Raw genomic sequence first — 13,455 nt, 5'->3', positions numbered from 1 at the left:
AAACAGGGCCAAGTGGGGCTTTGGGCTGCCAGGAGGGAAGCGCAGGCTAGGTCTCAGCATGTGACAAAGGGACTCAGAAGTGGCCAAGGTGTTTGCACGGTGCTGCCCCAGATGTGTCTGTGCTGGGAGCTGCATCTGGCACGCTCTAGCACCATGCTCAAGTGCAACCATGGTCAGGGGTCCTCTGACACAGCCTTTCTGAAACAGACTTCCTGCCAGAAACAGCCTGTCCTCGTCGCCTGCGTATTGTTTTTTTGGATTCCATGCCTTCACATGCTGCCCAACTACTATTCCAGGGAGCGCAGGTGGTAGGGGGGCGCTCTGCTCATCTGTAGGATCCAGGGTCCCGCCTGGCCCCAGGAGGAGTGTATTTCCCAGAGCCAACTGGTGGCGGGAGCAGGCACAGACACAGGAGGTTGAATCAGCATCACTTTATTAGCATTGGTATGGCCGAGGGGTTGGGTGAGACCTTTAGCTGTTCTGGGCCATGGTCTTCTGAATCCAGTCCACGAAGTTACAGACCTTGGTGTACACACCGGGCTTGTTCTCCAGGGCACAGCCATAGCCCCAGGAGACGATTCCCTGGAGCTCTCCATTGCAGACCACGGGGCCACCAGAGTCACCCTGGGGACAAAGAAGACATGACACACTTTGTAAAATGTGAGAAAAGGGGGGAGGACTGCCCACAGCCCTGGCGGTTCCAATTCGACTCCCAGGCAGGTCAGGGGAAAGACCAGGGGTCTCTTCATGGAAGGGGGCCAATCACCTGGCAGGAATCCTTGCCGCCCTCGAGGAAGCCGGCACAGATCATGCTGTCGGTGATCTGTCCAGGGTACGAGGCTTCACACTCCTCCTGGGACAGCAGTGGGGCATCCAGGCACTGCAGCAGCTCAGGGTTGTTGACTTTGAGGAGCAGAAAGAGGCAAAGGAAAGGAGATATATGAGAAAGGCCAGGATGGGGGACAGCAATCCAGGACAATACACAGAGGGCAGCTAGGTGAGGAGCCCAGGAACATAAGCCCCAGCAGGAAACAATGCTCTTTAGCCCTGGCTGGTGTGGGTGTGGCTCAGGGGATTGAGCACAGGCCTGTGAATCAAAGGGTTGCTGGTTCTATTCCCAGTCAGGGCACATGCCTGGGTTGTGGACCAGGTCTGCAGTAGGGCTCCATCAAGAGGGAACTACATATAGATGTTTCTCTCCCTCTCTTTCTCCCTTCCTTCCCCTCCCTAAATAAATAAAATCCTCTGTGTGTAGAGGACACTGACAGAGGGCTGAGCTTGGGAGTGCTGGGCTTTGGAAATGTTGGGAAGTCAGAGGGTAAACACAAGGACCCCACTCACTGCCAGAGCTCAGGGTGTTGCCCCAGCCAGAGATGAGGCACTGGGTGCCAGCGGGCGCACAGGCCGTAGGCAGGGAGATAGCAGACACCCGGCCATTCATGTTCGCAGGTGAGGACAGCTTGATCAGCATGATGTCATTGTCCACGGTCCAGCTGTCATAGCCAGGGTGGCGGATGACCTTGGCAGAGTCGATGAACTGCTCATCCCCCTCCAGGACCTCGATGTTGTGTTCTCCCAGCCTCACCTCGATGCGGCTGTTGGGAAGAAAGCACCTGAGGACCTGTTCTCACATACCCTGTTCTCACACCCCCACTTCCCTGGGATCCTGAGCTCCCTGCTCACGGTGGGGCTGTGGCACCATGGCTCGGGGCAGTAGAGGGGTGGTGGGCAGTACAGGAGCCACACCAAGGACCATTCTGCTTCTGTGGCAGGTGTTAGTGGAGAGGGGATGGGGTGAAGTGTCCAGTTGCAATAGCTCTTCAACCTGCTTTTCAAGCTGCCTTCTCCTGCACCCCCTGCTCCATATCTCCAATGTCAAGGGCACAGATGCAAAGCTCCAAGTCCCCCAGACATTCCTGATACTCTGTAACCTGGCTAAGTACAGCAGTGATGTTCATTCCCTCCTGTCCTGGTCTGGTAGGCACTGTCATTCTGGATGATCTAATCCAGTGGGTCTCCAAGTGTGGCCCTGGGACGTTGGTAGATGTACAAAGTCCCTGTTCCCACCCCAGACCTGCTGAATCAGAATCCCTGCAGAGGGGGGACCCAGCCACCCAAGGTCCAGCGGGCCCTCTGCTGATCCTAAAGCACACTCAGCTCTGAGAACCCTTGGTCTACTAGGCAGCAGATCCCAGCTCTGTCAGAGAACAGAATCACCACAAAGAGAGAGAGAGAGAGAGAGCCTTCAAAACTCACCAACATTTAGAAGATCTTCCTGAAAACTCTGAATTAATTACCTTGGGATAGGACCCAGGCATCAATTTTTTTTTTTTTAACATTTCTTAGGTGTTTTTAATGTGCAACCAGCTGGCAAAGGTTATTTGTGCCAACTTCTTGCCTATTTTCCTTTGGGGCTTCACGCCCCAAGTAGCTCCTTCCAGAATGTTCTCAGGACTGTAGCCCTCACTGTTTTATCTGTTTTGGGTGTGAGAGGCCTCCTACATGTGCCCCTCATCACTCCAACTCCTGGGCATCAGTAGTCATGGACAACTCCTCCTCTCCATGTTCCCACCCCTCTCACCCACTCCCTGTCCTCCCCAGGACTGACCCGAGCTCTGGGAGAGGACCCAGCACTTGGCACTTACGACTTGTAGCAGTGAGCTGCGGACACCACCCACTGGTCATTAATGAGGGAGCCCCCGCAGAAGTGGTAGCCAATGTTCAGGGACACCTGATAGGGGACGGAGTTCTTCTCGCAGGTGTAGCCCCCGACGATCTTGTCGTCATCATCAGTGGGGAAAGCGACTTGAGTGGAGACAGGAAGGAGAAGCTGGCTCAGCAGGATGTTAGAGGTGGAGCCGTGTGCTGTGGCTGGATTGTACTAATTAGGGCTCCTCCAAAGGGCAGGGTGACTGGCAGTCACGGTGCACAGCCATGCCTGATCTGTTCAATGGAGCTGGTCTTCCCAAATGTCTCTCTGTGTCTGCAGGGCACATAGCTGGGTCCCCACAGGGCTCTGGCCCAGACTGGGGGCATCAGGAGGCCAAGGACCAAGAAGGGTCCTCATAGTGCCATCAATGTGATGTGGCTCCAAATGCAGTTTTTATTCCCACTGAACACTTTTCTCTCGCTCATTCCTCACTTGTGCACTCGCCACAGCTGTTTGAACCCATGATTATCAGGATGGGTTGGCCCAGCTGGAAAAATTCAACCCACAGGCCACACCCCAGACCCTAGAGTTTCTAGGGTTGGGGCTCCGGCCTGAGTGTCCCCCCAGCTTCCCTAGGTGTTTGTGGGGCTAAGAACAGCCACGGTGGAGCTAGCCCAGTGCTGCCAGAGCTAACCCTAAGACCACTGATATATTCCACGGACCACCTTCCCCTGGTCTCCCTTTCCAGCCTCTCTAATGAAAGCACCGAGAAGGATGCATGATGATGGGCTAGCAGTGGAGTCAGGTGGGAGATGGAGAGGCAAGGTTTAAAGAGAGCCCAGAAGTGGGATAAAGGGGTGATAGATAAGGGAGATAGAACATCAGCAATGGCAGGGCAGGTATCTCCCCCAGGAGACAGAGCCAGAGGGCCCTGAGGGGATGCATGGGACTCACTGGCAGCTCCCACAAAGGCGAGGATCAGCAGTGGATTCATGGTGGCCGGCCTGAAATTGGGTGTATGGTGGATGGTGGAGAGCCTTTATATCACCCCCGGGGAGGGCGGGGGTGGACGTGGGGGTGGAGGGCCACAGCCTCTCCCCGACAAGCACACCTGCAGCTTTCCCCTTCCCAGGGCCTTGCATCACTTCTGCTATGTTTGGCCACTCTGTGGGCTTGTGACCTACAGGAGATTAGAAAACTTCCCTTCTGAGGGCAGAGAGGAAGAGCAGCTGACTCCCAGAAGTCTTCCGGGATGGGGGACACCAGGGGAAGCTAAGCGCCCATGTATCACAGTGGGGCCTTCTCAAGCTGAGGAGATGAGGGTTGGGAAGAGAAGAACATCCAGGGCCCTGAGGAATCCTCTGACCTCATGGAGATTGATTTACCTCACACTAAGGAAGGGCTCATATTGGGAGCCATTGGGGCGGCTCATTGTCTGGAGTCCCCTGAGAGCAAAGGAATCTCTTATGTGTGACCTTTCTCTCAATGCTACACCAGTGGGCAGGAAGGTCAAACCCAGGGCTTTGGGGATCCGGGATCCTAACATGAAGAGGTGATGAGAAGGAAGAGGCCGAGTCTCCTGGGAGTCTGGGTGTGCAGGTGCTCTCTTGCCTACTAAGGGTATGGAGGGGGTATTTGGAAAGCAGACAGGGCAAGGGTTAAATAGGCGTTTGCCCGATACATCTGGAGGATGGAAGACCAATAGCCTATTCTTCCTCTTCCCCACCACTGGGGCCTTGGTCTTTCTCATCACTCATGCGATTATGGGGTCTCTTTTAAACAGCCTCCTGCCTGCCATGGGGATCTGCACGAATGCTGATGAAAATTGCCCCACTTGCTAAGAGCTGGCAGCCTGAGCTAGAATTAGGTACCACAGAAGCAGACATTAGAAAGGGTTTGGAGGATAGTAAACCCGGACTCTGGCCGAGGCTCAGCAGTGGGGAGAGGGATTAGCACAAGGTGAAGGGGTCAAGTACTGGGTTATCAAAAGCAAAGACACAGTGCATGTGGAGGGGTGGGGCAGGATTCCGAAATTTTCTATTTCAGACACAATGGGATTATTGTGCTGGGCGCCCTATAGAGTGAATCTTCCCCAAAACTGGTTTCAATTTGGGGCCTACAATGGCCACCAAGACGCAACCCTGGGATTTTTGAGGCACAAGCTGGCCGGCAGTATAGAGATGGAGCTAGGCCAAGTTAGAGTCTATGGGAGACGGGTAGGTGGAGGAGCCCTCTGATGAAGAGACTTCTCAGCTTCTCTGAGCTCAGGGGTAGCAAGGGGCAGGAGCAGGTGGAGTTCATTGAATTCTCTGAAAGGTAGAAATGAGTAAAGAAAGGTTCTGGAGCTGAAGGATCAAGTGAGAAAAACTCAGAAGTCTGGTGGTGAGAGAGGAAGCAGGCTGGAGGGATGGAGTAAGCGCAGAGCAGAGTGACCTAGGGGAGCTGCCAATGTGAGACTGGTGGGGCTGAGAGGGACTCAGGAGGCATCTGTCTGGTCCAGTGCCTGGCACAGCTTCCCCCCACCAGGAGACCCACTGCTCGGAGCTGTCCCCTGTCCTCACTGCACACCCTGCAACTGCCCATGGGCCCATAGCAGGTGGGAATCCTGCTATGTTGTACAGTGCCTGACAGATTTTTACAAGCTTTTGCACACACCATGCTGATTTTTGTTTGTGTTGAGTTTCCAGCTTAACGTCTCACAAATGTTTTAATTGTGAGGCATGAAGAAGAAAGTTATTTCCCTTGATAGAAGATGAGACCGAGACTCAGACTTGTCCTGCTTTGCTCCAGAATACAGGTCTAAGAATAGCCTCAAGGCCACAGGAAGCCTGGAAAGAGTGGCAAAGCCTGGGAATCATGGCAGGTGCCATCGAAAGAAGGTTGATTTGGCACCAAGTCAGAGACAAACCACCTCTGGTCCCTCCTGATGTTTGTCTCCCTGGCAGAAATAGAAGGTTGAATAACCTTCCACCTGCCACCTGGTCTCAGAGCCTTGCCTTACCATGGCCTGGGCCCCTCTAGGACATATCTGGGCATAGATGACTCACCTCTCTGTGCTCACAGGTAGCTGACCCAGGTTATGGAGCCTCACTAGTAGGGGCTTGCCCTGTAGTTTCACCAAATATGCTACTTTGTTTTATCCCCTTGCTGTGGAGTCTTCATAGGAAGTCCCTCTTTACAAGATAAGGAGAGGCCCTTATTGGAGATACCAGCACACCCTGGACAGATATGGGGAGGTAATCCTTGGTAGAATACAGGGAATTATTTTGAGACCAGGGAGAAAATTTCGGTATTTGTGGTGCTTGTGTCTCTGACGCTATCTAAAAGGGAACACCTGAGAGCTTGGGGCTTTTTTGTGTTAAAAGCCTTAAGACCAGCCTTCTCCTGCTATTTTGTGCTCCTTTTTAGAATAAACTATCACACCACACAGACTATGAGGTCAGTTTCCTCAAAGTAGCAGGAACCACCTTACAGGCAGAGAAGATGGGGATGGGCGGGGACCCTTACATTGTAGTCTAGGCTCAGAAGTGCAGCGAGGATCCAGGTGTGTAGGATGGATTCAGGTCCACCTTTGCCCAGTTCAGTTTGGATAAGACATGCAGTTCCTGGTTCTCTTGGATCTGAAACATGGATCCATTTGGCTACATCTCTAAGACATTCTCCTAGTTCATATTTAGTGCTTAACATATCAAACTACTGTCTTTTTTTTTTCTTTTAATGATTCTAGAGAGAGGGAAAGGGCGGGAGAAAGAGAGGGAGAGAAACATTGATGTGAGAGAGAAGCATCGACTGGCTGCCTCTTGCACGCGCCCTGACTGGGGACCCAACTTGCAACCCAGCCATGTGCCCTGGATACAGACAGATCTGATCACATGGCTGGGGAGGAGTAGAAAGGGGCCATATGAAGAGGTTGCCTAAGGCAATGGTAAACAGCTTAGGACAGGATTGACTGAGATGCTGAATGCCTCCAGAGCTCATGGAAACTATGGGCAAGAAGGTTTGAAGTAAAAGAAGGGCTCTCGGGATCTTAGATGGACTGGCTCTCAGTCTCTCGGGCTTTTCTTCCTTGACGAGGATGCCTGGATGATAGAGCTGTAGCTGCCTGAGTTTCCCAACACGGTAACAAGACGGTAATTTGGATGAATTTTGCATGGATTTTGGATGGGAAGGAACTGCGTGTGCAGCCTAGGATCGGGCTGGCCTGGCAGAGGGTGGCAGCGTTATTCTTCTCTGGATATACTAGAAGGGATGAGCTCAGAGGCAGAAGCCTGCCATTCTTCCAAAATGTGTAGCTTTTGTATCTTATGTTGTTTCAGTTTGTAAACTAACCCTACAGAAATAAGGTAAGTAAAAGCTAACAGGGGGAATGGTGCTGGAAGACTTTAGGGGAACTGGAGAGTTAACGAGTTTAGCCTTAAAGGGTAGGCTTAAGTGATTACAGCTGTAATTAAGGAGGTAAAGAGTTCTAGTTTAAGTGACTAATGCATGTGGAAAGCTGTGAGTCCAAAATTGTGTAGTCCTTGAATAAAAACTCCTTTCGTTTTTCACCAAAATTTTGCCTCTGGAATTTTGCCTAGAGGTTGGTGATGGGCAGCAGGACCCCACTTGCTGTTCGGTAATGCCCTGACCAGGAAGCAAACTGGAGATCTTTTTGCAGAACGACGGGCAACCAACTGAGCCACACTGGCCAGGGCTCAAACCACTGTCTTTTGATTATGAAAATATGGAACAGTTTCTCTGAGCTTACTATACCAAGCACTGTGTAAGTTTTTCAGGGACCTTGTTAAAAAAATTTTAGTATCACAGCCACCTAGGGGGTTGCCCATTTTATAGATGCTAAAATAAGTTGTATAGAGTGAGGGAGCCTGCTCAAGGTCACGTGGCCAGTCAGTGGTGGAGGTGGAATGTGACCTGGGAAACTGACTCTAGAGCCTGTGTGTTCAACCACAGAACCTTTGGCTTCTCTTCCCCATGCCTGGTGCTCAGTGGGGCCTCACAAGGTGGGCGGGAGGCACCATTTTCTTCTTTCTACTAATGAGGAATCTAAAGCTCAAGGCAAAAGGACTTCTCCAGGGTCACATGGCTGAGGAATGAACAGATGTCCCCTGAAGCTTTCCTTTTTCAAGCCAAGTTCATTTCCCATCATGTTGCTACATATTAGAGTCTTTCAGACCTTCTGGGGGTTTGAAATGTAGATTTTGGTCAGACTGCAAGTCACTCATTTCTTTTTTAAAAAATATTTTCTTCCCCAAGTCCCCCCAGCTCAGGTATTTCTCCTCAGTTCTTAGTCGCCAGGGTCCCTTATCACTCTCCAACCAGATTACCACCTTCTGGGCTATGTTTCCTCCAAAATCCTAGCTCCTTTCCTCATCCCTTATTTTCCCAAACAACGTATTTCCTCCATGGCACAATTTCTCTTTAGCCAATAAGAACTATTTTCTTGACTATCTTAGCCTGGGGATCACTGCGTTTGGGTAGTGCAGAGACACTCGGTGTGATCCAGAAAAATCAAAGGGAGAGGGAGGTGGAGGCATGGACTGGTCATGGCTGATTGGCTACCTAGACAAGCTCTGCTCCTTCCCAGCCCCATGCTATTCCCCATCCTGAAGCCAGAAAACAGGCATGTTTATGTCCAGAGGGAAAATTTGCATGTTATATATTCTTTAGCCTTCCATGGAGGGTGAATGGGGAAGTCTTTAGCAATTGAGGCTTTGAAAAACATATCTAAAGATAGATTGGTTCCTATAATATACTGTCTCATGGTACACATTTCAGTCACTCTTTGTCCCTTCCCTGGACCTGCTGAAACTGCTTAAGTGACCCCCGAGTCTATTGGAGAGTAAGCAGAAGAGGGCCAGGAGAGAGTCCAGGAGGGCTACCCATGTGGGCTGCTGTTATTGTAGCAACTGTTACTTCTCCATGGTACCCAGGGTTTAATGAATGACATGTATATTTATTTTCCTAAATCATATTAGATTCAGACTGAACTCCACAAGCCCCGTTGATGATACGCCAACTGGGCTCCCTCCACTCACTTGACTCATCAAACTCTAGGCTGCTTCGTCCATTTGGAAGGTAGTCAACTGGTGTGCCTACTTCCTATAGGCCACCCTGTCCTATAGCTGCATCTGTGAAAGGCTCTCCAGGTTGAAAAGTGAGTGCTCAGTCCACACAGGTGCCAACCACACAGTTCTGGTTTGAGGACCATCCACCTCAAGGCTACTCTGTTGGGGCAGGCTCTGGGCTATGTATCTAGACCCGATTGCACCTGTTTCTTTCCCAGACTTGGGGGAGAGTGAGGTCTTGAGCACCCTGCTGTGCAGGTACATAGGGATGAGCTGAGAGATGAAAACGGCCCTTCAGAAGCACGAGCTAGGAATGGAAAAAGGTGAATCCACATTGGGGCGATAGCAGGCTGGAAGTTCAAGGCTCCACCTCTGAGCTGGCATCAGGAATCCTTTCTCTTGGCCTGAAGAGGAGAAGGTTTTTGTTTTTGTTTTTTATTTATTTTATTTTTTTTTTCATTTCTTTTTTTTATTCAGTTACATTATCTGCATTTTCTCTCCATCCTTACACCCCACCCCAACTAGTCCCACCTCCCTCCCCCACCCCTCCCCCCCTGGATTTTTTCCTTGTGTCCTTTATAGTAGCTCCTATAGACCCCTCTCCCCACTATCCCCTCCCACTCCCCTCTGGCTATTGTTACATTGTTCTTAATTTCAATGTCTCTGGTTATATTTTGTTTGCTTTTTTCTTTTGTTGATTATGTTCCAGTTAAAGGTGAGATCATATGGTATTTGTCCCTCACTGCCTGGCTTATTTCACTTAGCATAATGCTCTCCAGTTCCATCCATGCCATTGCAAAGGGTAAAAGCTCCTTTCTCTCTGCTGCATAGAATTTCATTGTGTAAATGTACCATAGTTTTTGGATCCACTCATTTGCTGATGGGCACTTAGGTTGCTTCCAGTACTTCACTATTGTAAATTGTGCTGCTATGAACATTGGGGTGCATAAGTTCTTTTGGATTGGTGTTTCAGGGCCCTTAGAGTGTAATCCCAGCAGCTTGGTCCCACTGCTGAAAAACAGCTTTTCATTACTCACACAGCCCTGAAGCCTGATAAGGAAACTGGCCCTGCGGCCTTCCACTCCTCCTCCCCCAGGCCACCTGCCAGCTCTCTTTCCTTTTTCTCAGCTGAATTGAAGCTCCAGGAGGTAGAGGCAGGGGGACAACCCTGCCCCCTGAAATACTATAGAAAGAGGACCTATTCAGCTCCACGAACCCCCTGCTCCTGCTTTCTCCTGTGTCCGTCCCCTTCTGTGTGAGGCAGAAAAACCGCAGGACTGTGGCATGTGTACGTCCAGAGGCTTTCCGTCTGTCATGGCCATGGTGGGGCACCCTCTGAGGAGACGGAGATGGACAAGGTGGCTCCTTTCTAGCACAGAGCACTTGCCTCCAGGGAGGGGAACCCAGATGTGGAACAGCCAGTCCCTGGAATTGCTGGAGATGGAGCCTGTCCCCTCCTGTCTACATCCAAACAAGAATTCAGATCTTTCTGATAAAACATGCTTTCACCTGAGCCCCCAAGATGGTGGCTTCATTTGGGTCCCTGCCCCTCTTTGTCATCCCCCAGCCCTTAAGCCCCAACTCGCTTACCTACAACTGTGAGCCTGGTTCCATCTCCAAAAAAAACTTTGAGGTTCGCACAGTGACATGGGGCCATGAGGAAAACAGATGGAGGCATGGAGAAAGGGTCCTGGCTGGTCTGGGGGGCTCCGGGATGAGCGCTGATGGGAGAGTCTCACACCTGTGCACAGGACCGATTCGGCGTTGGCTCCTGGAGCCACAGAACGAGGCCAGAGTCCATCCAGAGGGCCCAGGGCCCCTTTCTCAATGGTCTCTGAGGGCCTCTCAAAGGAGTGTGGCCTGGACAGGGGAACAGGGTCCCAGAACCCAGGTTTCCTCTGTCTTCTTCCTCTATAGAATGGGTCCCCTCCCATGTCCCTTGCCAGTGACCTTTTCCTGAGATGCAGGAGTATCCCTGAGTCCTTCCCCCATGAGCCCACTGAGGTGTCCTCCTTACATCTGGGCTCTCTCTCTGCCTAGAAGTTTCAGTTCCCATCCAGGCCTGTCCTTAACATTGGCCTTGAGTAGACAGTAGACAGGGGTACCCTGGAGGGGTTCTGAAGCAGGCCACCCTCAGGCCTGTGACCCTGGAGGCCTGGGGGGATGGGACAGGCAGAAGAGTTTTTGTAAAGGTTTCCCATAGAGATGAATCACTGTGGCTACCAGCCCCCACAATGTTTCATCTTTGTACAAAAACGCTCCTCCCACAGCCACCCCTCCCACGGGCCCACCCCTCAGAGCCTGGAAGAGACCTCCAGAGCATCTGTCCTTTGAGGTTGTCAGAGTTGGGAGGTGGTGACATCAGACCCCGCCCCATGGTGTGAGGTGGCAGTGGCAGGGTCCCACTGGGCTGAGGATCTCCCTCCTCACCCCACACCCTGTCTTCAGGACATTCTTAGCTCCTTAGGGACCAGTGTCTTTGTGAGACTGCCTGCTTGTGGTGGGAGGGCTGGTTTTCTCCCCGCCCCAGTATCCGCCCCTCTGCAGGCTGCTGTCGTCTTAGTGGGGAGCTGCCCTGTCTGGAAACGGAAGCCCCCTTGTACCCTGGGCCTGCCCCTGGGGCTGTGATATGCAGACATCACAGCCTTCACCATAGAATGAGACCCCTATACACTGAGACTCTGTCCCTTTGGGCCAACTCAGAACCTCTGGGGAGGCCTGGAGGACAACTGACCAGGGCCCAGGGGCAGGGCTTTGCTGCCTTGAGCACAGGGGGAGAACTGAGAGCCCAGCACATTGTGAGGGGTGCGGCGGGAAGACCAGTGCCACTGTGGGCTTCAGATGTCATGGGAGGTCCAGGGCCTTGGGGAAGTGGGTGTGGGGACCTGGGGACATGATGTCTCAGGCACAGAACTCAAATGAGTACATAGTCATGCCTCCTCTGAAGGGCAGACACATTTAACGATTTTGGTAGGTGTTTTAATCTCCCTGCCTGAGATGCCCTTGATTAACCTCAGTTGGGTGGCCTACATCTCCTTTCACTAAATGGCGCTTCCTTCTGTCACCTGACAAACTCCGACTTAAAGTCTAGGAGAGAAAAAAAAGAGAGCAACTTGACTACCTCACGATGACAAAGTTATGTGGAAAAATATATACCGAATCAAGACATAATCGACAATATGGGACATTTTCAGCTCTCATCATTAGGACCAATATTTCCAATATATGATGAACTCCTAGAAATAACAATATGAAACACCAATCCAAAACAACCTAAGGACCCCAATATTCATAGCAGCACAATTTACAATAGTGAAGTGCTGGAAGCAACCTAAGTGCCCATCAGCCAATGAGTGGATCCAAAAACTATGGTACATTTACACAATGGAATTCTATGCAGCAGAGAGAAAGAAGGACCTATACCCTTTGCAACAGCATGGATGGAACTGGAGAGCATTACGCTAAGTGAAATAAGCAAGGTGGTGAGGGACAAATACCATACATTCTCACCTTTAACAGGAACATAATCAACACAAGTAAAAAGCAAACAAAATATAACCAGAGACATTGAAGTTAAGAAAAATCTAATGATAGCCAGAAGGGAGGGGAGAAGGGACAGTGTGGAGAAGGGTTTTCAGGAATTACTATAAAGGACACATGGACAAAACCAAGGGGGAGGGTGGAAGCAGGGGAAGGAGGTGGGTTTGGCTGGGGTGGGGTAGAGAGGTGGCGAGAAAATGCAGACAACAGTAATTGCATAACAATAAAATAATTTAAAAAGTGAAAAAAAAAAGAATATATTGCAGCAGCCCAACAAACTAGGCAAAGAACAGGTGGTTCGGACCAAAGATCCGCATGGTGCTTACCCACAGGAAAACAACCTCGCCGTGATTAACGCAAACTAAACTCACACTGACATGTTGCTTTTCGCCAATGGGACCACGTTGAATCACGGGAGGGCACTCCCGGGCTGATGTGTGGTGAGGTATGCACTTTGACATGGAGTCCCCTCCTTACCCACAGTTCTACTTTCCACACTCAATCGAGGTATGAAAACAGTAAATGGAACATTCCAGAATGAACAGTTTGTACATTTTAAAGTGGGAGTGGTTCTGAGTGGGATGATGAAATCTCATGTCACCCTTCTCCGCCCTCCCGGCCTTGGGGAATCATCCACCTATTTCAACTATTGGGTCAACCACAATGGTGCCGCTTGCATTCAAGTCACCCTCATCTTACTTAGCAGCGGCCCCAGAGCACAGGAGTAGCGATGCTGGCCCTGTGGGCATGCCAAAGGGAGGCCGTGAAATGCTTCCTGTCAGTGAAAAGGTGAGCACAGCACAATGAGATATTCAGAGAGACAGAGACAACAGGCACATAACTTTTATTAGAATATATTTTTAAAATGGTTCTATTTCATTACTAGTTATTGTTGCCGATATGTCACTGTGCCTCATTCGTAAGTTAAACTTTATCTGAGGTATACACATACAGGGGAGAAAACAGTATATGTAGGACTGCATGCCATCTGCGGTACCAGGCCCCCTCTGGAGATCTTAGAACGTGCCCCCCACAGGTGGAGTGGGGACCACTGAATTGGTTGCTGATAGGACTGCAAAATGATACAACCACTTGGAAATAGCTATAGAAACTACAAAATGCATTTACTTTTTCAACCAGAACTTTGCCGACAGGAATTTATCCCCTATATATTCTTAAATACAAATAAAAATCTGTGTA

At 50.6% G+C, this 13,455-nt stretch overlaps 1 protein-coding gene across 1 annotated transcript; it reads right to left on the bottom strand.

Moving 5' to 3' along the window:
- Window positions 1-416: 416 nt before the first annotated feature.
- On the bottom strand, window positions 417-3,713 carry LOC128781171 (anionic trypsin). Its single transcript, XM_053926248.1, has 5 exons — window positions 3,605-3,713; window positions 2,646-2,805; window positions 1,342-1,595; window positions 767-903; window positions 417-624 (listed from the first exon to the last, which is right to left on the bottom strand). Exons 1-5 carry the CDS (start codon window positions 3,642-3,644, stop codon window positions 472-474), a joined length of 744 nt encoding a protein of 247 aa, XP_053782223.1. The 5' UTR covers window positions 3,645-3,713; the 3' UTR covers window positions 417-471.
- Between the last annotated feature and the right edge of the window lie 9,742 nt (window positions 3,714-13,455).

Source organism: Desmodus rotundus, chromosome 6 (genome assembly GCF_022682495.2).
Source record: "Desmodus rotundus isolate HL8 chromosome 6, HLdesRot8A.1, whole genome shotgun sequence".
Lineage (NCBI taxonomy): Eukaryota > Metazoa > Chordata > Mammalia > Chiroptera > Phyllostomidae > Desmodus > Desmodus rotundus.
Note: the sequence above shows the minus strand (reverse complement) of the source record. Positions and strands in the feature narration are given on the sequence as shown.

Coding starts and splice junctions, on each gene's coding strand:
- LOC128781171 (XM_053926248.1), bottom strand. CDS start 3,644: ATGAATCCACTGCTGATCCTCGCCTTTGTGGGAGCTGCCA. Junction 904..1,341: donor CAACACCCTGAGCTCTGGCA/GTGAGTGGGGTC, acceptor TGCTCCTCAAAG/TCAACAACCCTGAGCTGCTG. Junction 625..766: donor GCGGCAAGGATTCCTGCCAG/GTGATTGGCCCC, acceptor CTTTGTCCCCAG/GGTGACTCTGGTGGCCCCGT.